Source organism: Electrophorus electricus, chromosome 17, assembly GCF_041902795.1.
Source record: "Electrophorus electricus isolate QZ-2024a chromosome 17, ASM4190279v1, whole genome shotgun sequence".
In the NCBI taxonomy this organism is placed as follows: Eukaryota; Metazoa; Chordata; class Actinopteri; order Gymnotiformes; family Gymnotidae; genus Electrophorus; species Electrophorus electricus.
Genome location: NC_137513.1, coordinates 7,622,501 through 7,645,000, shown reverse-complemented (window position 1 = coordinate 7,645,000; position 22,500 = coordinate 7,622,501). Strand labels below are relative to the sequence as shown.

The window sequence follows — 22,500 nt, the reverse complement described above, 5'->3', positions numbered from 1 at the left end:
CGAGCTCCTTTCCCTCCTTAAAGCCTTCTGAGTATAAGATGACCTCAGCTATCAGCTCATTATCCGGGCTCGTCATGGCAACTGGCCGGAACAGCTGCTTCAAGTTATCTGGAAGTTTCTGTCTCCCTCCATAACCCTTACCCGCAGGGTTCAGAGTTATAAAGACTCCAGAGTTTGGGTCCAACTCCACCTGCACGCACGCACACACACACACACACACACACACACACACACACACACACACACACACACACACACACACACACACACACACACACACACACACACACACACACACACACACACACACGCTCATATAACAATCACTGCCAGACTAATTAGTCCATAATTATATATTCTATTTCAGCCACAGCTGTGCTTGTTTAAAGCACGTGCATGTTTGTGACTGCGTGAGTGATTTTGTGTGTGTGTGTGTGTGTGTGTGTGTGTGTAACCTCTTTCCCCAGCAGCTGACAGGTGGCTGTGTGGTGTTTCAGAGAGTTCTGGATGGCCTGGATCTGCATAGACACAGCAGACAGCACAGCCTCCTCCAGGCGATTGAACTCATCGAAGCAGCCCCATGCGCCACACTTCATCAAGCCAACAAAGATACGGCCCATGGACTTCACATCGATCCCCTACAGCACACACAAAATACACATCGGCTTCAATTAATATCAGCACCTACGCGCGCGTGTGTGTGTGTGTGTGTGTGTGTGTGTGTGTGTGTGTGCGCGAGTGCGCGCACGCACCTCGTCACAGTTGAAGACCAGCACTTGTCTGCCGAGCAGCCCCCCCAGAGCTTTGACGGACTCGGTCTTGCCCGTCCCTGCCGGGCCGTACGGGTTGCCCCCCAAGCCCATTCTCATGGCCTGAGTCAGCGTTAGATAGCACTTGTCCGTCAGGGGAGTGTGGACCAGCTTAGGGGCATTACCCTGTCGCCAAAAAGGAGAGACCAGCCTTCAGTCATTCCATTGTTTCATTATTACTTACACAGGCCCGATGCTTTAAGAGTTTCAGCTCCAAAACGTTTAAACGAAACTGCCCTTGTGTGTGTCGGTGTACCTGGTACTCGTAGGTGTAGTTAAAGGCTGCATCCACCATGTGTATGGTGCAGTGCTGTTGAGGGTCCATGTAAAAGCGAAGCTGCTTCTTCCACACCCAGTCGTCCGTGCTGTGCGCGTGGGTCTCCAGCAGCTGCTGCACCACCGACAGGTTGTGGATCACATCCAGAACCAGAGTCTTCAGCTTCAACTGCAGCACACCGGACTCTACGCACACACATACATGTACATTCAGTGTCCACCACTGAAAGCAGCCATCGCTACTGCAGTCGGTCAGCACATTAACCACATGTTCTGTTTTTAGGACAAAGTTTTCTGATTTATCTCAGCAATGGCGTATTGTAAACAAAGCTCACCCAGTAAACAAAAGCTCTTTTATTGTCCCACATCATATGTGCACACACGCATGCACACAGACACTCATTCTTGCACACATGCGCACACACTCCCCCGCTGTACCCGCAGAGTCGGTGCTGGTGTCTGTGTTGGTGTAGTGATCCAGCTTGGCCATCAGCTCCAGCTCCAGCTGGTGGAGGTCCTGCTGACGGATGGCACTCTCCACATCCTCTGTAAACTGAATCTGCTCAGCCAAGCAAAGGATCTGCGCGCACACAGACACACACGCGCAAACACGCCAGAGCCATAGGTACACACCTAGCAAAGGTAAAGTAAAATCAGACACTCCAGTGAAAGCAAAGCATCATAGAAATTCACTTGAAGTATCACAGAACATTTCCCCTCGTCTTTTCATTCTTTTTGTTGCTTTCTAGGTCCCAGTGCAAATGAAACTCATTAAATACTCAACAAATACATGACAAATATACTGTACGTAGTAAAATGAGCATTATACATATTAGTTACATAAAATGAGAATTATACTCAATTGAAATGTCCTAAAGAAGCACAGGCTGGATGATTGCGAGTAAGCGTGGCTCGGGTGTGGGCTATGAAACTGACATATGCAGGTGTTACCTGTGAGGGGTAGCGGTTGGGGTCCACGCCTCCTCGCTTCACTGAGCTCACACACTCACACAGCAGAAACTTCAGTGTCTCTTTCATCTCTTTTGACAGCTCACTTAGCCACACCTAACAAGCACGCACGCACGAGCACACACACATGCGCACACACAGACACATACACACACACACACACACACACACACACACAAGTGCATGCACACATAACAAGAGCAATACATAGGAAAGTTTGGTAGGAGCTTGAATGTGTGATAAATACACATGCTGTTTTATGTGTGGGGTTTGAGTGTGATGTATATGCTGTTGCATGCGAGGTTCAGGTGTCACATTAATGCTGTTCCATGTGGAGTTCGAATGTGATGTATGTTGTTGTGTGGGGGTTTGAGTGTGATGTATATGGTGTTCTGTGTAGGGGTTTGGAGGTGATGTATATGGTGTTCTGTGGGGGTTTGAGTGTGATGTATAAGTTGTTCTGTGTGGGGGTTTGAGTGTGATGTATAAGTTGTTCTGTGTGGGGGTTTGAGTGTGATGTATAAGTTGTTCTGTGTGGGGGTTTGAGTGTGATGTATAAGTTGTTCTGTGTGGGGGTTTGAGTGTGATGTATAAGTTGTCCTGTGTGGGGGTTTGAGTGTGATGTATAAGTTGTCCTGTGTGGGGGTTTGAGTATGATGTATAAGTTGTCCTGTGTGGGGGTTTGAGTGTGATGTATACGTTGTTCTGTGGGGGTTTGAGTGTGATGTATATGGTGTTCTGTGGGGGTTTGAGTGTGATGTATACGGTGTTCTGTGGGGGTTTGAGTGTGATGTATACGGTGTTCTGTGGGGGTTTGAGTGTGATGTATACGTTGTTCTGTGGGGGGTTTGAGTGTGATGTATACGTTGTTCTGTGGGGGTTTGAGTGTGATGTATATGGTGTTCTGTGGGGGTTTGAGTGTGATGTATATGGTGTTCTGTGGGGGGGTTTAAGTGTGATGTATATGGTGTTCTGTGTGGGGGTTTGAGTGTGATGTATATGGTGTTCTGTGGGGGTTTGAGTGTGATGTATATGGTGTTCTGTGTGGGGATTTGAGTGTGATGTATATGGTGTTCTGTGTGGGGGTTTGAGTGTGATGTATATGGTGTTCTGTGGGGGTTTGAGTGTGATGTATATGGTGTTCTGTGGGGGTTTGAGTGTGATGTATTTGGTGTTCTGTGTGGGGGTTTGAGTGTGATGTATATGGTGTTCTGTGTGGGGGTTTGAGTGTGATGTATATGGTGTTCTGTGGGGGTTTGAGTGTGATGTATATGGTGTTCTGTGTGGGGGTTTGAGTGTGATGTATATGGTGTTCTGTGTGGGGGTTTGAGTGTGATGTATATGGTGTTCTGTGGGGGTTTGAGTGTGATGTATATGGTGTTCTGTGGGGGTTTGAGTGTGATGTATATGGTGTTCTGTGTGGGGATTTGAGTGTGATGTATATGGTGTTCTGTGTGGGGGTTTGAGTGTGATGTATATGGTGTTCTGTGGGGGTTTGAGTGTGATGTATATGGTGTTCTGTGGGGGTTTGAGTGTGATGTATATGGTGTTCTGTGGGGGTTTGAGTGTGATGTATATGTTGTTCTGTGGGGGTTTGAGTGTGATGTATATGGTGTTCTGTGTGGGGGTTTGAGTGTGATGTATACGTTGTTCTGTGGGGGTTTGAGTGTGATGTATACGGTGTTCTGTGTGGGGGTTTGAGTGTGATGTATATGGTGTTCTGTGTGGGGGTTTGAGTGTGATGTATAAGTTGTTCTGTGTGGGGGTTTGAGTGTGATGTATATGGTGTTCTGTGTGGGGGTTTGAGTGTGATGTATAAGTTGTCCTGTGTGGGGGTTTGAGTGTGATGTATACGTTGTTCTGTGGGGGTTTGAGTGTGATGTATATGGTGTTCTGTGGGGGTTTGAGTGTGATGTATACGGTGTTCTGTGGGGGTTTGAGTGTGATGTATACGGTGTTCTGTGGGGGTTTGAGTGTGATGTATACGTTGTTCTGTGGGGGTTTGAGTGTGATGTATACGTTGTTCTGTGGGGGTTTGAGTGTGATGTATATGGTGTTCTGTGGGGGTTTGAGTGTGATGTATATGGTGTTCTGTGGGGGGGTTTAAGTGTGATGTATATGGTGTTCTGTGTGGGGGTTTGAGTGTGATGTATATGGTGTTCTGTGTGGGGGTTTGAGTGTGATGTATAGGGTGTTCTGTGGGGGTTTGAGTGTGATGTATATGGTGTTCTGTGTGGGGATTTGAGTGTGATGTATATGGTGTTCTGTGTGGGGGTTTGAGTGTGATGTATATGGTGTTCTGTGGGGGTTTGAGTGTGATGTATATGGTGTTCTGTGGGGGTTTGAGTGTGATGTATATGGTGTTCTGTGGGGGTTTGAGTGTGATGTATATGGTGTTCTGTGGGGGTTTGAGTGTGATGTATATGGTGTTCTGTGTGAGGGTTTGAGTGTGATGTATATGGTGTTCTGTGTGGGGGTTTGAGTGTGATGTATATGGTGTTCTGTGTGGGGGTTTGAGTGTGATGTATATGGTGTTCTGTGGGGGTTTGAGTGTGATGTATATGGTGTTCTGTGTGGGGGTTTGAGTGTGATGTATATGGTGTTCTGTGTGGGGGTTTGAGTGTGATGTATATGGTGTTCTGTGGGGGTTTGAGTGTGATGTATATGGTGTTCTGTGGGGGTTTGAGTGTGATGTATATGGTGTTCTGTGTGGGGATTTGAGTGTGATGTATATGGTGTTCTGTGTGGGGATTTGAGTGTGATGTATATGGTGTTCTGTGTGGGGGTTTGAGTGTGATATATATGGTGTTCTGTGGGGGTTTGAGTGTGATGTATATGGTGTTCTGTGGGGGTTTGAGTGTGATGTATATGGTGTTCTGTGGGGGTTTGAGTGTGATGTATATGTTGTTCTGTGGGGGTTTGAGTGTGATGTATATGGTGTTCTGTGTGGGGGTTTGAGTGTGATGTATATGGTGTTCTGTGTGGGGGTTTGAGTGTGATGTATATGGTGTTCTGTGTGGGGGGTTGAGTGTGATGTATATGGTGTTCTGTGTGGGGGTTTGAGTGTGATGTATATGTTGTTCTGTGTGGGGGTTTGAGTGTGATGTATATGGTGTTCTGTGTGGGGGTTTGAGTGTGATGTATATGGTGTTCTGTGTGGGGGTTTGAGTGTGATGTATATGTTGTTCTGTGGGGGTTTGAGTGTGATGTATATGTTGTTCTGTGGGGGTTTGAGTGTGATGTATATGTTGTTCTGTGGGGGTTTGAGTGTGATGTATATGTTGTTCTGTGGGGGTTGTCGAGTGTTCTGTGTGACAGACCTCCACATCATTGTTAATGGTGATGGTGTTTCTCAAAGGCACCACCTCTCCCTCCAGTGACCTCATAGCTATAATTCTACTGCAGCTCAAATCAAAGTCCACACTGTGGATACCTTCACACACACACACACACGCACGCACACACGCACATACACACACACACAAACACATACAATCACGCAATCATGCACGCACGCAAACAATAAAGCCTCTTTGAACTTTGAACACACACACGTGTGCATATATGAAGAAGTTACAAACATTATCTCCACACTGCCGTGTGTGTGTGTGTGTGTGTGTGTGTGTGTCTGTGTATGAGCGTATGTGCACATATATTATCATGTGTCACCCGCAAAGAGCTTCTTCAGATGGGTCTGGATGACAGTGGGGTTGGTGGCCTGGCCCAGGATCTCCAGCAGGTCGTCATCACCGATGAAGTAGAATCGTGGAAACGCAGACCGCTTCTCCTGCGGGGGTCACACAGGGGTCACACACGGTGGTCACTGAAACCTGCTGTGTTGTGCAGAGCGGCACTGGAGGTATTCCAGGGCTGTGTGAGACGGCACCTCCAGGAAGTCATTGAGGGATTTCTGGCAGCGCTGCAGCTGGTCCTGTAGGGTGACTAAAGAGCTCCTCATCCCTGCTCGGGCTGTTAGCGAGATCACCCTACTGTCTCTCTGCACGTCAGACATAATAGCCCTACACACGCAAATCACACGCACAGGCATACACAAATCACCAGGCATGAAAACTTGAGTGAAAAAGGTAACACTTCAGAAAACACCTGAAGGTGACCTCCTCACCAGCCAAGAATTTTAGTGATTTTAAGTGCACATGTTATTAAACTACAGGGAAGAAAAACATGTGATTGAGGCAAACAAAAAAAACCAAAACAGTACTAACAAAAAATAAAGAACAGGCATAATATTCATGGACACACTACAGTTACCCAGTGCTTTATAAAACTTGCCATTACTAACATAAAATGAATGCGACAATCATTTTGTCTTTATTTATGTAATTATATGTAGAGGAACATTTTCAAATGTCTCTTTGGCTACCAATTCTAAGCGCAGCACGAGGCTGCAGTCAGCTTCTACTTCAAACTGTTGTTTTCCTATTCTAATTTGCCATTCCACCTTAATGGCATCGTATTCAAATTGTCCGTTTCCCATTAAATCATTTCAGGTGCCACAGAAAATTCAAATTAAAATCCAACTTGAGCTTTAGGAGCGATGCGGCACATTTATTTCAAACGGTAAGAAGCAAAAATTCGATCTGAGCTGCAGATAGCAGACCTCTGCTGACAAGCCAAGTGTACGCACTCTGTGGCATTGCTGGTTGCAGCTGGCTGGCTAATCAGTGCTGCTGCAGTTGTCGGCACTTGTTTCAGTACGTCTGTGTCACTGGCTGGAATAAGCCAATAATCATCTCAACTAAACTGAAGAACTGAATATAGCAGCAAATGAAAAACAAAATAAAACTTTTAATCTGTCAGCAAGCTGCTAGAGCATCTGATGTGATGCAATACTCAAATATCTTCTGGAAGATGTAGATCTTACCTTACTTTGATTGGTCTATAGAACTAAAATATAGAGTACTGATTGACTGAAAACTGACAGTGAACCGCTAGCTGTGTTGTGGTTGAATGATGGGCGCAAGGATTGTTCTTGCCGGCAGCGGACCGACCAATGACCAACAACCACGACTACTCCCCCAGCAGCCTCCTTGAATCATTTCATTCTTTGGAACACACACACAAAACACACACACACACACACACACATACAATCGCACTCTTTTGGCCAACTGACCTGAAGTCCTCGTCCACTCTCTGAAAGCGGGCCTGCTCCCGCGGCAACGCCCCGCGGCCAAATATGGGCTGGAGGTAGACCCACTTCCTTTGGATGGTGTTGAGGCTGTGCAGGTACTCGTCGAGGTCGGCCAGCCGGCCCTCCCACAGTGCGAGCTTGTCTTGGAAGCGCTGGTAGTAGGGCGAGTCCTTCAGGGACTGAAGCAGGCAGCGGTTGTCCCCTACCTGGGTGACCACGTCCCTCCAGTCGCGGATGAGGCTCACGGGGTCACCGGCGCTATCCCTGTACTCGCTCAGGGAGAAGCTGACCCCTGCCCCCCACAGCTCCAATTCTCGCAGAGCCTCGCGGATGCTCACCTCCGCATGCGCACGGCTGTTCAGGTCCTACGCATGGATGTGTGCAGTCACACACTGCGAGGGCACGTGTATACAATCCCCTTCCTCAGCTAGGGGTGTGCCCCGTGTGCCCCTGCCTTATGCCAGTGATCTCACTGTTACCCAGAAATAACTCACATGTACAATGTGTGGTTAGTGTCAGCAAGTTGCCAAGCATATCAATTATCTGCACTAAAATGCTCGATTTCTGCCAACTACATGATGTGCCCACTTTATTAGAAACACTTAGAAACAATTAGAAACACTTTGTAGATGTTCAGTTACAGATTACAGGCCATCTGTTTTAATTTGCATATAGCCATCGCCTAACCCTTCATCAATGGTCAGTTTATGACCACTGTTCTGATGCTGGGGGGCATGCTTAACCCAGCAGGTGCTTCTAATACAGCAGTTAGCAATTAAAGGGGTACTTTTCAATTAAAGTGGGCGTGTGAGTAAGTGTGTGCGTGCGTGCATGTTTGTGTGTGTGTGTGTGCGCGTGCATGCGTGTGTGTGTGTGTGTGTGTGTGTGTGTGTGTGTGTGTGTGTGTGTGTGTACCTTCAGCTCCAGGGCCTTGTCTACGATGGTGTGTGTAACGTTCAGTAGGTCTCTGAACAGAAGTTTCTCCAGTGTGGTTCCTCTGGGCAGCCCAAGCATGCGGAACAGATCCAACCAGTGATCCTGAGACAGATGCTCACCCCGCACATACTTCAGTACAGGGACCAGGCCCTGCTCACACAAACACACACACACACACAAAATTTGTATATCCAGTCTTATAAACCATAGCAGGTAATTGGAGAGAGTATTGTTTCATTATTTGTAGAACTAAAGGCAACAAGTTTTCAAATATATGACAAATGTCCTACAATAACCAAAAGTATTAGTGGAACCAATGAGAAATGGATACCCAGCTCAAGTTCAGCTCTGAAAACCGAAACCTGAATTGTACTATAGCAGTAAGGTCACAGAGATTCAGTATGCTTTGAAAAGATTTACATGCAAAAGCTTTACACGCAAAAGATTACACATCCAACTCTAACTTTGTCTGTCTACCTCTAACTGTAGCTCTGTCAGTAACTGTGTAGCGACTGTATACATGCGCTCTATTGTGAACTCTGTCTACCCCTGACCATAGCTCGGTCCTTACCTGTATACTTAAGCTCTATTGTGAACTCTGTCTACCCCTGACCATAGCTCGGTCCTTACCTGTATACTTAAGCTCTATTGTGAACTCTGTCTACCCCTGACCATAGCTCGGTCCTTACCTGTATACTTAAGCTCTATTGTGAACTCTTTCTACCCCTGACCATAGCTCGGTCCTTACCTGTATACTTAAGCTCTGTTGTGAACTGTCTACCCCTGACCATAGCTCGGTCCTTACCTGTATATATACGCTCTATTGTGAACTCTTTCTACCCCTGACCATAGCTCGGTCCTTACCTGTATACTTAAGCTCTGTTGTGAACTGTCTACCCCTGACCATAGCTCGGTCCTTACCTGTATATATACGCTCTATTGTGAACTCTTTCTACCCCTGACCATAGCTCGGTCCTTACCTGTATACTTAAGCTCTATTGTGAACTCTGTCTACCCCTGACCATAGCTCGGTCCTTACCTGTATATATACGCTCTATTGTGAACTCTGTCTACTCCTGACCATAGCTCGGTCCTTACCTGTATACTTAAGCTCTATTGTGAACTCTGTCTACCCCTGACCATAGCTCGGTCCTTACCTGCATACTTAAGCTCTATTGTGAACTCTGTCTACCCCTGACCATAGCTCGGTCCTTACCTGTATACATACGCTCTAGTGTGAACTCTGTCTACCCCTGACCATAGCTTGGTCCTTACCTGTATATATATGCTCTAGTGTGAACTCTTTCTACCCCTGACCATAGCTCGGTCCTTACCTGCATACTTAAGCTCTATTGTGAACTCTGTCTACCCCTGACCATAGCTCGGTCCTTACCTGTATACATACGCTCTAGTGTGAACTCTGTCTACCCCTGACCATAGCTCGGTCCTTACCTGTATACTTAAGCTCTATTGTGAACTCTGTCTACCCCTGACCATAGCTCGGTCCTTACCTGTATACTTAAGCTCTATTGTGAACTCTGTCTACCCCTGACCATAGCTCGGTCCTTACCTGTATACTTAAGCTCTATTGTGACCTCTTTCTACCCCTGACCATAGCTCGGTCCTTACCTGCATACTTAAGCTCTATTGTGAACTGTCTACCTATAACTGCAGCTCTAACGGTTGCTCTTTAGCAACCAGTGTCGCAAAGAAACAGGCGCCTCAGAAGGACCTCCACCTTGTATTTGTCCACCTCCTTCTGCAGCATGACAGACATGGTCGTGTGCGCCTCCACCTTCCGTAGGCGCTCATGCCATGTGAACAGAAACTCCTCAAACTCATATGTCTTGCTCCTGCAGAGAAGAACAAACAACCGTGCACATTCTGTAAATGATGGCTAACGCATTTATTCTAGTGTTGTGTGAAACCTCCAGCTGCTGTCTGCTTTGTGTCCAAAAATGGCTTTTCTCATCATAGTAATGGGTCAGCGATTCTGGAAGATTAACTGGACTTCTTAATCCTCTAAATCTTCTTAGTCTCTAATTGTAAAAATACAAAGTAAACTTAAAACTAAACACCATCTTAAGATTCTAAGGCCAAAGAAAACCAGTTTTCTTTTCCTCTGCTGAAAACGTACATGCAACAGTAACAAGTACAAGACATTTGCAACACTTAAACTCCCTTTTATGTGCAGTACTCTTGTTCAAACAGATGTTAGTCAGTTTTCGCTCATTGTAATAAAAATGTATCTTTTGGACAAAATACCATGTACACCTATTTATTTGTACATAATTCTATGTTGCTCTAGGAGGTTTTAAGAACTATTAAGGGCACAGAAAACAAGGGAGGACATTTACGCCCTGAGGAGTACATTTAAAGCCCCTGTAAAACATGTCTGTACAGTGATTTTATGATTCGGTTGAATAAGTTGTTCTCACTGTTTGTTTCTAAAGAACAGACATGTAAAACAACCCTGTATGCAACAGTTGGTCCTACATTCTAGTCATCACTCCCTCCCAGTCAGCACTACAGTGTAGTCATCACAACAGTGTAGTCATCACTACAGTGTAGTCATCACTACAGTGTAGTCTGCACTACAGTGTAGTCATCACTACAGTGTAGTCATCACTACAGTGTAGTCAGCACTACAGTGTAGTCATCACTACAGTGTAGTCATCACTAGTGTAGTCAGCACTACAGTGTAGTCAGCACTACAGTGTAGTCATCACTACAGTGTAGTCAGCACTACAGTGTAGTCATCACTACAGTGTAGTCAGCACTACAGTGTAGTCAGCACTACAGTGTAGTCAGCACTACATTGTTTTTCCCACTTTTTTCCTTCTGTAATGTAAGAATTTTTAACTATCTATGCATGACTCTGGAACTGTGTGTGTGTGTGTGTGTGTGTGTGTGTGTGTGTGTGTGTGTGTGTGTGGGCGCGTGTGCATGTGCTGACCTGAATGTTATCCAGTCCTGCTGTGCGCTGTGCTCCAGGCCCTGCTGAAACTGCTCATAAAATGCCCACATGTCCGAGCACTCCTGCAGGTCCCGCAGTGTGTCATATGCCAGAGACATGTCTGGAATGTCCAGCTCAAAGTGCTCACAGTCCTCCCTATGAAACATACACACGTACACACACGTACACAATCATACATGCATGCACACACACACATACATACACAGAAAGCACACAAGCAATATACACACACGCAGAAAACACACAAACAGCAGTTAACATTCTCTGACACACACTGCCATCCAACAAACACATATCCACATACATTAGCAATGCGAAACAATTCACTTATTCACTTACACAGTCACTGCTCCCTATATTTTATGTGGATATGTGTTTGTACATAGAAGAACCTATGTAGTTTGCTCTACAGGGACCTGGCACTGTGAGACACGACAGCAGTTTCGAATACTTTCGAATATTACATTATGACAGCAACCTACACATTCACATTCAAGCTACAGTTTTGACAAAAAAAAAAGCTTCAGCTGACTGAAGCAACCCTTAAGTTTAACCAAAACAAACGCGGTAGCTAGCTAGCGACGATGACATCACAGATAAACTGACAAAAATAGCATCACTTATGCCCCCAAAAATTGAAAAATAACAGCCTTATATGTCTTCATCTTATATTATTCCACTCCTGCCTCTTTACTTTTGCGCACAAAATTGCCATCTGTTGCCATCTTTGCATGGCTTGAAATAAGACAACTCTTATGTTTTAACATCTTTGCATTGCATTAAGGTACACACTAGAAAACATAACACACGTCATCCATACACTACAATTTCCAGGGTATTGTGCATCTTTCATATTGAACTATACATGAAGTTTACATGAGAATACCATGTTAACATGAAGTCTACATAAGAATACCATGCTAACATAAGAGCACTACAGAGCAGTCTGCAGTAAAATATAGTGCACTATTTTTGTAATGGGGAAAGATTTCAAACCTAGCTGAAATCTTACTAACCGCCACACTGGTAGCAAAACATTTGTCCAAAACTGGAGCGCTATCCCTGTGTGAGACTGCGTGTGTGAATACAGGGGTGTATTGGCTCTGTGACAAGGTGTGGGCGGCTGTGTGGGGGTGTGTGTGGGTAGGAGTATGTGTGTGTGTGTGAGTGTGTGTGTGTGTGAGTGTGTGTGTGCGTGTGTGTGTGTGTGTGTGTGTGTGTGTGTATGGGTGGGTGTGCGTGTAGGTGTGTGTGTGTGAGTGTGTGTGTGTGTATGGGTGGGTGTGCGTGTAGGTGTGTGTGTGTGAGTGTGTGTGTATGGGTGGGTGTGCGTGTAGGTGTGTGTGTGTGAGTGTGTGTGTATGGGTGGGTGTGCGTGTAGGTGTGTGCGCGTACATGAGCTTTTTGCGTTTGCACTCAAGCTCTTCAAACTCGGCTCTCTTCTCGTGGACGCTCTCCACAGCCCGCTGCAGGGCCTGCTGGTCACCTGACTCAATGATGTCATGGCTGGGTCTGAGCTGCTCCCATCGAGTGGCAAACTTCTGCAGCTCCTGCAGGTACACCTGCACGCGGGAAGCTACACTCCCCTTCATCACCCCCACCTGGAGGAGGAGGAACAGTGTGAAGAGGGGAGAAGACCCATATGCCCTATAACAGTAGGGACGAGGTGGGGGGGTCGACTGTTTCTGCAGATGTTCAGGTTTAGAAGTCAAAACTCCCTTCCGAGATCCAACCAATTCCATCTGACCAGTAGCCCAAACCTGCTGGCAGACTGTTCAACTGTTGAAACAAAATCATGACAGGACTAGAGTTTTGAAACTGAACTTACACATCTGCTTGTGTGTATGTGTGTGTGTGTGTATGGGTGTGTGTGTACTTGTTCTTTGATCATGAGCTGGTGGCTCTCCATTATGAGCTCAAACTTGTCCCACTTGGCTCTGAGGGAGCTGATGGAATCTACACCGCCTCCTGCCACTGAACGCAGCAACCTGTTCTTCTCCTCAGCCTGCTGGAACTGAGGAAGAACCTGCACACACCAGTACAGCAGTACACCAACACAGTGGACTCCTTAGAGCAGCCCCACAACTGTAGTAACACTGAACACATTACAGTAGCGTTACTACTGCAGTAACACTAAACACATCATTACAGTAGTGTTACTACTGTAGTCACACTGAACACATCATTACAGTAGCGTTACTACTGCAGTAACAATGAACACATAACTACAGTAGCATTTCTACTGTGGTAACACTGAACACATCATTACAGTAGCGTAACTACTGCAATAACAATGAACAAATAATTACAATAGCGTTACCACTATAGTAACACTGAACATTTACACTTATGCCATTTTAGCTGACAGTTTTATCCAAAGCCACTTACAATTATGACTGAATTCAAGCAATTGTGGGTTAAGAGTCTTGCTCAAGGACCCAAAAGTGGCAAGTTGGCAGTGGTGGGAGTTGAACTGGCAACCTTCTGATTACTACTAGGCAAGTACCACTGAGCTACCACATACCTCAGGTTTCTTGGCCTGTAGTTGACTGTGTCTGGCATTGGCATCACCAATCTCTTCTATACTTTCTGGTCGGATAGATAACATCTCCAGTGCACTAGTAACAAATGAGTCTATGGCCTGGATGTGACCTAAAGACAAAGCCACACATCTTAGCAATCTGGTTCACACCTCATTCACTGTACGCAATGGAAACTATATCCAGTAGATGGCAGCATTGTATTCTGCATGTGCTAAAGTTTGCTCACTGACATGCTGCTGTGTCAAAATGAGTGTGTGTAGTGTTTTGGGTTAAGTAATGTGAGAGTGTGGTGTGTTTGGGTTAAGTGATGTGACTGTGTGGAGTGTTTTGGACGTTCCATGTTTCTCACCCTGGATGGATTTTCGCAGAGACGACAACAGTGTGTCAAAGAGCTTCTGGATTAGATCATCAATCACAGCCCTCACTGGCTCACAGTTCACTGTGACACAGTCCACTTTCTCCATACTACAGGCATGTAAACACACACAGCACGCATGCGCGTGCATGCACACAAAACACACACACACACGCACACTCACTCAAAGAAATTACTACAGCACCAAAATGGTGGTGCATGTGTGTGTGGGGTGTTTACCTGGGGAGGCGTTCAGACTCTTTCCCCTTTGCTTTGAGGGCTCTGAAGTTTTTCTCCCAGTCCTGTACACTGTGCAGGTGCCTTTCTACTAGAGCTTCCATATCCAACTGTCCTAAGACCACCCACTCCTACACACACACACACACACACACACACACACACACAAACACACATATTTAATTAAGACTGATTAACACTGAACTTTAATTAATGTAATTACATTTTCCTATACTTGAGACAATTATCTGGATCATGTTAGAAGTCGCACTGTCTGAATGATGTTTTCAATCTCTCAACTCTAGTGTCTAAACAACAGCAAAAGAAGATCGTACACCACGCCTGACCCCCACAGCATGCCCGACTCCCATAGCAGGTCTACAGCCTGACACCCAACACTTCCAATCGTTGCAGTACCAGTTTTGACAGGCATATATGTGGCAGTCTAGGGACCTCACTCTAGAACCATGAGTGCAGATGAATACACAAAATCGTTGATGGGTTGTGGGAGTGTGGGGCAGTCCAACCTGCAAGCGCTGCCCCTTCACACATATTCGCGCAGAAGACAGGGGGCAGCAGTCAATCAGTGTGCGCCACACCATTGCACAGATCATGAGCAGGGAAAGTCTGCAAAGACCATGAAGGGAACTATGGGACCATGAACCATGCCAAGATGAACCATGCTTTGCTGATACATCAGTGACTGATGTGGTTCAAGTGCTCAGTGGAGCAAACAAAGTAGCAAAATGTTTGAGAAAGTGGCAGTGGAAATTTCAGACTAAAGACAGAAAGAGAAAAGGATCTTTATACATTCAACCACAACACAGACTCTGAAAACCAAAGTACATTTGAAGATGAAAAGCAGAACCGAAAGGACTGACTTTAGTGAGCTCTACACACATGCACACACCCCCACATATGAGGATAGCTCAGGAGACAGTAGACTATGTACACACATCGATATGTCTACACGTCTACACACACACGTGCGCGCACGCACGCACTCACACACACACACACACACACACACACACACACACACACACACACACACACACACGCACACATGCACGGGAGTGCATATGCACACACTAGGGACTCGCAGACGAACGTAAACATACAGACACACACAAGGGACGGCACCCGCAGTTCTCCCCAATAGCACTCTCACAATCAAACACAGCACTTATAGATTGAATGACGCACTCACGGGGAACTCCGAGAGTTAGAGGTCACCTCATCACAATTCAATACAGGCAAAAAAAAATCCAATCAAATCAGAGCAGAGACTACATGCACTGAAGACAAAAAAAAAAAAACAAACTAAAATTCCCACTCCATAGCACAACTACAAGTTTTAGGGCCAGACAAAATGACCTAAAACTCCAAGAGTTAGAGGTCACCTCATCACAATTCAATACAGGCAAATGAAATCCAATCAAATCAGAGCAGAGACTACAGGCACTGAAGACAAAAAAAAAAACAACAAACTAAAATTCCCACTCCATAGCACAACTACAAGTTTTAGAGCCAGACAATATGACCTAAAACTACTGTGATACCTTCTAACAATAATATTTATCACAGTTACAATTCTGATCCTGTTAAAAGGATCAAATTAAGAGCTCTAGTGTCTAGTGTCAGTGCTTATTACAGCTGGAGGCAGACAAATGTCCGCTGCTTTAGCTGTGTGTTGAGGTCTTCCTTCTCTTTAATAATTTTATAGAATTTGCAACAGTGAAAGAGCAATAATTGGTCTTTAGTTCTGAGCTGTCAAACTTCATTGTGAAACGTGTTAGGGTTGGTAGCACAGCTTCAGAAAGGGATGTCCCCAGAGACACTGGAGAACACAGGAAGGGGACAGAGGTCGAAGGAGAGGAAGTGAAGTAGAGCGGTGGAGTAAAGGTGAGACATGTCCTCTTTTCTCTCTCCCTTAAACTCAATGTCATAGCTACTATTTAATTGCTATCCACCTCTCCATACTATTTAACGCCCCCAGGCCCCCGCTCACCCGGAACGTGTCCTGTACGCGGAGCAGCCTGCCGAAGAGCTGCTCGGCTTTGCTGTACACAGAGAGGAAGCTGCTGGCGTTGCGCTCGATCATGGCACTGAAGATCGGCTCCTCGCCTGGCTCGCTCACGCCCTTGAACTGGTTGGGGATGCTGATGAAGCGCTTCATCTCCCGATAGTATTTGGCCCTGACCTCCTCAAAGGCTGGACGGAACTGCAGGCGGCCCTGCCTGCGCACAACACACATCCAGCACGTAGTAACACACACTCCATTCTAGCAAAGCTTCCAATGAAATGTCCATTTGGATGAAAACTTCAACTAAAGCATGAAGAAAAGTTAACTGAGGCATATGTGCAGTTTTGGAGACTCAAAGATGGGGGTCTATTTGTATTTTGGGGACTTACTTGAAGATGTAGTCAACTGTATTTTGGGAGACTCGAAGATGAGGTGTATGTGCATTTTGGGGACCAGAAGATGATATATGTATGTTTTGGGGACTTATTTTAAGATGTGGTCTATGCGTATTTCAGGGACTCACTTGAAGATGAGGTGTGTGTGTGTTTCGGTTACTCAATTGAAGATGATGTGTGTGTGTGTGTGTGTTTCAGTTACTCACTTAAATATGAGGTGTGTGTGTGTGTGTGTATTCGGGGACTCACTTGAAGATGAGGTGTGTGTGTATTTCAGGCAGGTTTTTGTTGAGGGCCTCCAGGCCCACCTGGTACTGATGCTCCAGAGCTTTATACAGCTGATGGTTCCAGTGCTGCCGCCATGCACGCATATCACTTACACGGATCCCCTGAAAACACACACACACACACACACACACACACACACACACACACACACACACACACATTTACCTACACATTGATCTATCATTAACATACTTCAATCCTGAGCAGTTTATTGTAAAACATAAATATGAGACATTAGTTATTAATAAGGTGTCATTTATGGCTTTGATTAATGGAGAGAAATAAAGTCATAATCCGAGCAGCAGACCTCGGTGCTTGGTGAGGGTTTGTGGCAGGGTTTCCGAATGACTATGAGAGTTCATTACCTGGGCCTCGAGGGTGGCGAAGCCGGTTCTGAGCTCCTGCAGTCCATCCTTCCAACGCTGCTGCTGCCGTAGTAGATCAACCCCCATTAGCACCCCCACCTGCAGTGAACACACACACACACACAGAGAGCGAGAGACACACTATTTTTTGCTGAAACAGTTGAGGCAAATTGTACAAGTTAATGATAAACACACACACACGCACAAAAAAAGATTACTCTGTGGGCCTAAATTATAAATTAATTGTACAATATTCATGTCCACCACTAAATTGAGGTCTAGGCCTGGAGATGTTGGGGTAATTCCTGTCTGGGGAACAGTTGACAGAGCGGTCAGGGTGTAAAGGTCAGAGGTCATCACCTTGTCAGTGAAGTCAGAGTGCCACTTGCGAAGCTTCCTGTTCTCAGTGGAGAGCCTCTCGGCGGCGTTCTGCAGCCTGCTGATGTAGAGCTCCAGCTCTCTGGGCTTCTCCCACGTTATCTGGAGCCTCCTGTTGCCACCATGCCCTTCTGAATGACTCTGCTGAAACACATGATCGTTAATCGCACAACACTGAAGAGTTCCATATCTAACTATGAGCTTCAACACTACTGTTATACAGCTGACCTCAGTGGTGATTGCTCATTTCACTTTTTATTTTCATTTCATGAGTCAAAATCAAATTCTGCAATAATGCTTTGATAGGAGGGGAAAAGGGCATTCTGTATTTTCTACTTTAAAAGCTGAATTACGTACTTCTATTAATAATTAATCAATAACTTTAATATCATTGCCTACTACTGAGCAATGAAATCCCTTAACACGTGTAATGCTATCCATGATGTAGTCAATGTTTTAAATGATTATTAATGAATGCAAGGCTTATGGATCCTGACTGCAATATTTAGAGCTCCTCAGTGGTAACTGTGGAACGCGTTAAAGCTACAGCAAGCAGCTGGAGGAATACTGCCAACAAACCTGACAAGATAAAACTAAAGAAGCTGCATCAGTAACCTGAAGAAATGTCCTTCATACTTTATTAACACCATCAATGGAAACAAGTCTCTTTATTTAACACTTTGTGAAAGTGTAAGAAAGATGCTGTGAGACGAAGCAGTAAACCGGAGATAAGATACAAAACAATCAAAGGAAAAAATTATTTGAAAACCAGTTTAATTTAAGTAACAACTAAATCTGTGCCATGTAAACCAGCAAAATAAAAATAAACGTGTGTTAGTTTTCAGGGTAGATGCACATTAATCCTAAAATAGAGGCATTTTCCAGTTATAATGAGAACAGAATCTTCAGGCTCCAATGACTGCATATCCTGTAAATGACTACATGTAAATATGGCTACATATCTGGGTATTTTACCTTGACCAAATCTGAAACTAAAAATCAATTTTAAATCAACTAAAACTGCGTTGGAGCCAATTCCGCAATTTCTATACGTGAGTGAGGAACACTGCCCAGTGTGTGGCAGAGAGGATGCAGCAGTACCTTAATGACCTGCTCAAAGGCCAGGGCATAGTTCAACATCATGGGTCTCTGGGCCGGGATCATCTGCTGGTCTATAGTGTTGTAGAAATAAGCCACCTGTGGTGCAAACACAGCAACAGACGCATGCAGACGTATGTGTAGACTCATATACCAGAGTTTACTAATAATAATAATAACGCCACCACCAAATGGCTGACATGAATGTTAAGGCCGGTGTACACTACAACAACTTGACCCATTTTTGTCTTCAGTTTTATTATGATATTCAGTTGTTAGGGTGTTTCCGAGGACGTACGTGCGCGTGTGCGCTTGTGTCTGTGTGATTTATTTCTCACCTGTTTGAGTACGACAGCCTGCTTGTAGAACTTGTCTGCGGTGCTGGCAGCCTGCTGGATCTTGGCAGGGATGGCGAGGCCGAGAACAGAGAGCTGCCTCACCTCCCTGAGCAGACTCAGCAGCCGCTCGGAGTAATGGACCTTCAGCGTCCCATCCACGTGGTCCAGCTCCATCACACGGTCGCTCGCCTGCAGACTACACACACACAACGTATAGAAGTGAATGCAAACACACTCAGAGCAACATATAATGATCAATATGCATACAGATTTACATTTATAGCATTTAGCTGACACTTTTATCCAAAGTGGCTTAGAATTCTGACTGAGCACAACTTAACCTTAAGCACTGAGCTACCACTGCCCTTTAACACACCCACAGCAGCACATGAGTGTATATAGGCAGGTGGGTGGATGGATGGATGGGGGTGTGGGTGTGTGTGTGTGTGTGTGCATGGTGTATGTATGAACCTGATTCCTGATTTGGGATCAGTGAGGCTGGACAGCAGTTCTCGTGACCAATCCTCAAACTGCTCCTGCTCATACGCCCTTAGCTGCTCCCGCAGCTCATCACAGAAACGCGCAAATGAACGAAATCCTGGCAGGTCTGACAACAGCGCCTCTGCCATCTTTAGAGAATCATCTACCTAAACACACCCCCCCAACACACACACACACACACACACACACACACACACACACACACACACACACACAGTCTGCTGCGCTTCTCCACAAATCCCTCTCTCTCTCTTAAGTCATAGGTTAAATTGATTCCTAGTGTGTTGGGGCATACTGTATGTTTTACCTTGATGACTAGCTGTCTCACCCACACTATGTTGTTGACTACTTCAGGGAGGTTGCGGCCTGCCAAAGGCCCACTCTTCTCTCCTGGAGTACCATGGCAACGGCTCTCAAAGTCAGTGCGTTGCCCTGCACAGAAATACTCTTCTATGACATCATTGAGGAAGACCAGGAGTGTATGTCTATATTTTACAATAGTGAGTACAATAGTGTTTTTGTGTGTCTGTGTGTGTGTGGTGTGTGTGTGTGTGTGTTCCCTAACCTTTGCAGTAGTCAAGCAGTCGTGTGAGTAGGATCTCTCTCTCTGGCTGGAGCGCTTTGCTCACGGTCGGCCGTCTAATAAGGTCTTTGTGCTTCTGGAAAACCTGCAGTAACTGAAGACAGACACACACACACACACACACACACACACACACAAAGTCGCCTTTAAATAGGTGCTAACAGAGGGAGGAGTAGGTTTCTATGGACATGCATATCAGTGTGTACCTGCTGAGGACTGTCTTGTACATCCCTGATGCAGGTCTTAAGTTTTCCTGCCACTTCCTGTTCAGCAGGGGCGATCACCCTCTCAAACTGAGATACAGCAGCTCTCCACAAAGACTACAAACATGCCAGCAAACACAAACATAAACACACACACACACACATGCGTGCACGCACACGCTCACGCACACACACACACACACACACACACACACACACAAGTAAGAATAAAACCAATATACAGCAATTTTTAAAACAGATAATATACAAAGCAAATGGACCAGATTAAGATAAAACTAGAATAAAATACAACAGCAGAAAATAAATTGCACATATTAATTAAAAGCTAATCTGAACAAAAAGGTCTCTAGATCAACTAGAGCTCTCAGGTCAGGGAACTCCACGAAGGGAATTCCAAATCATAGGCACAATAACATAAGGCTACATCAGCACTTTTCCCTCGGGTAGTCGGTCTGGCTAGTATGTTACTGTTGGTGTATCTAAGAGCTCTTACAAGGCAAGACCTTTTTGAAGGTCATAAAGCCACAGATGGCTAAGAAGAAGTGAAATGTGCTGCCACATTCTTTTGTATGTCAAATTAGTCACTGTAGCAATTTGCCCTCTCTAGAGACAAAGTGAGTAAACCAGAAAGAGGGACGAAGGGTAAGGGCAACACTCACACCCAGGCTGGAACCTGCGGCTTTTGGACAATAAGTGTGTCTCCGTCACGTCAACATGTTTTTCACTATTAGCTGCTGGGAAAATGTCGTGTAGCTCGGGTACTACACAAACGAGTAGAAAATGCTTCTTATAGTCCTGGACAGAAGCTCACCAACGGTTTAAAGAAAACCTGGAGGATGTCTGAGAGGGTCATGTATAACCCACTTTAGAGCTGACTGTTCACCCCTGATAATCAAATGTGGATAATCAAATGTGGAGAATCCCCAAAAGGTTTTTGCATAAAGCGTCCTGAACTGTGAAGTAAATACTCGCACCCTATTATTAAGTCTAGGGAGACTTAAAAGGGAGAGTTGTAAAAGGGAGAGTTGCTACATTAAAGGCAAATTTATTGTTATTACCAATCTGGGTTTCTGTTATCAAAAGAAAAAAGTTACTTGATGGTTTTCAGTCAGTACTTATTCATTAATGACCTTGCGTTAAGTACAGTTTTAAGTGCAACAGGTGCTGTTTTTTGTTTCTGAGATTTCAAATTTACTAAGTTAAAGACTAAAGAGTTTAATTGTAAATAAGCTTACATGCATGTGTGGGTGTGTAATGTGTGTAATACTCAGATGCCTACCAAATGTGGTCCCATGAAAACCATTTTTGCACAAACCCCTTAAATAAAGCCTTCAGTACAAGTGTGCGCTTGTTTGCATGTTCACCTCGATTCGAGATCCATATTGCTTTATAGTACTTGACTGTGTTTAGTGCTTGTGTTGCTGTGCTAATTTCTTCACTGTGCCGAATATTGTGTACCTCAGTATAAGGATTGTAGAGTACAGGGTTGAGTCCAGTGAAAGGGTCAAACACTCTGGGTGTCAAAGGTTGCTGCTGGCCTGCTGATAACAAACGCTGCAATTTCTCTTGAACTGTTCGGATTTGTAGCACCTAACAACACACATACACAGACACAGACACACACACACACACACAACCACCAATACAAGTTTAACCTCTCCACTGCACATGGTTACAATGGGTCACATTGATCATATTACATCATATTAAAATCATATTAAAACATGGCGAATGGCAAAAGTATCAAGGCTGTTTTGGATTCTTTCGCCAAGGCAGATCAAGAGTGACAGAACTTATGCTGGTTGTAACATGAGAATGTCCACATACACACCCACAGACTACCCACGAAAAATATGTCACATCAGTCAGGATATTTACAGCACACTAGAGAAAATATTACAAAATCCTGGGATTCCAGTATTGCAAAAGCCAATATTTCAATAATGATTAATAAATGACATACAGTGTAGTCGCAAGAACTACTACAAACACACAGAGCATAAATTTGCACTGCAAGATACACAGTTTATTACAATTCATTACCCTTCAC

At 45.0% G+C, this 22,500-nt stretch overlaps 1 protein-coding gene across 12 annotated transcripts in view; it reads right to left on the bottom strand.

Moving 5' to 3' along the window:
- The window catches only part of dync2h1 (dynein cytoplasmic 2 heavy chain 1), a 90,392-nt gene that overhangs the window by 51,763 nt on the left and 16,129 nt on the right, over positions 1 to 22,500 (bottom strand). For 8 of the 12 annotated variants that reach the window (XM_035533952.2, XM_035533953.2, XM_035533955.2 and 5 more), the window contains exons 8-36: positions 21,909 to 22,040; positions 20,433 to 20,546; positions 20,209 to 20,320; positions 19,951 to 20,075; positions 19,614 to 19,789; positions 19,143 to 19,338; positions 18,808 to 18,903; positions 17,689 to 17,850; positions 17,329 to 17,427; positions 16,925 to 17,064; positions 16,266 to 16,494; positions 14,258 to 14,385; positions 14,012 to 14,127; positions 13,644 to 13,771; positions 12,996 to 13,145; positions 12,515 to 12,720; positions 11,099 to 11,254; positions 9,881 to 9,995; positions 8,122 to 8,292; positions 7,189 to 7,571; positions 5,941 to 6,073; positions 5,724 to 5,841; positions 5,375 to 5,487; positions 2,037 to 2,150; positions 1,524 to 1,665; positions 1,066 to 1,271; positions 753 to 935; positions 456 to 638; positions 1 to 190 (exon numbers count right to left, since the gene is read on the bottom strand). The exon at positions 1 to 190 is cut by the window's left edge and continues 34 nt beyond it. In XM_035533952.2, the coding sequence (XP_035389845.1) occupies positions 1 to 190; positions 456 to 638; positions 753 to 935; positions 1,066 to 1,271; positions 1,524 to 1,665; positions 2,037 to 2,150; positions 5,375 to 5,487; positions 5,724 to 5,841; positions 5,941 to 6,073; positions 7,189 to 7,571; positions 8,122 to 8,292; positions 9,881 to 9,995; positions 11,099 to 11,254; positions 12,515 to 12,720; positions 12,996 to 13,145; positions 13,644 to 13,771; positions 14,012 to 14,127; positions 14,258 to 14,385; positions 16,266 to 16,494; positions 16,925 to 17,064; positions 17,329 to 17,427; positions 17,689 to 17,850; positions 18,808 to 18,903; positions 19,143 to 19,338; positions 19,614 to 19,789; positions 19,951 to 20,075; positions 20,209 to 20,320; positions 20,433 to 20,546; positions 21,909 to 22,040 (4,516 nt within the window). Of the gene's footprint in view, positions 191 to 455; positions 639 to 752; positions 936 to 1,065; positions 1,272 to 1,523; positions 1,666 to 2,036; positions 2,151 to 5,374; positions 5,488 to 5,723; positions 5,842 to 5,940; positions 6,074 to 7,188; positions 7,572 to 8,121; positions 8,293 to 9,880; positions 9,996 to 11,098; positions 11,255 to 12,514; positions 12,721 to 12,995; positions 13,146 to 13,643; positions 13,772 to 14,011; positions 14,128 to 14,257; positions 14,386 to 16,265; positions 16,495 to 16,924; positions 17,065 to 17,328; positions 17,428 to 17,688; positions 17,851 to 18,807; positions 18,904 to 19,142; positions 19,339 to 19,613; positions 19,790 to 19,950; positions 20,076 to 20,208; positions 20,321 to 20,432; positions 20,547 to 21,908; positions 22,041 to 22,500 lie in introns of those variants that run through there. The other 4 variants (XM_081699632.1, XM_081699634.1, XM_081699639.1 and 1 more) reach the window with 2 other exon arrangements.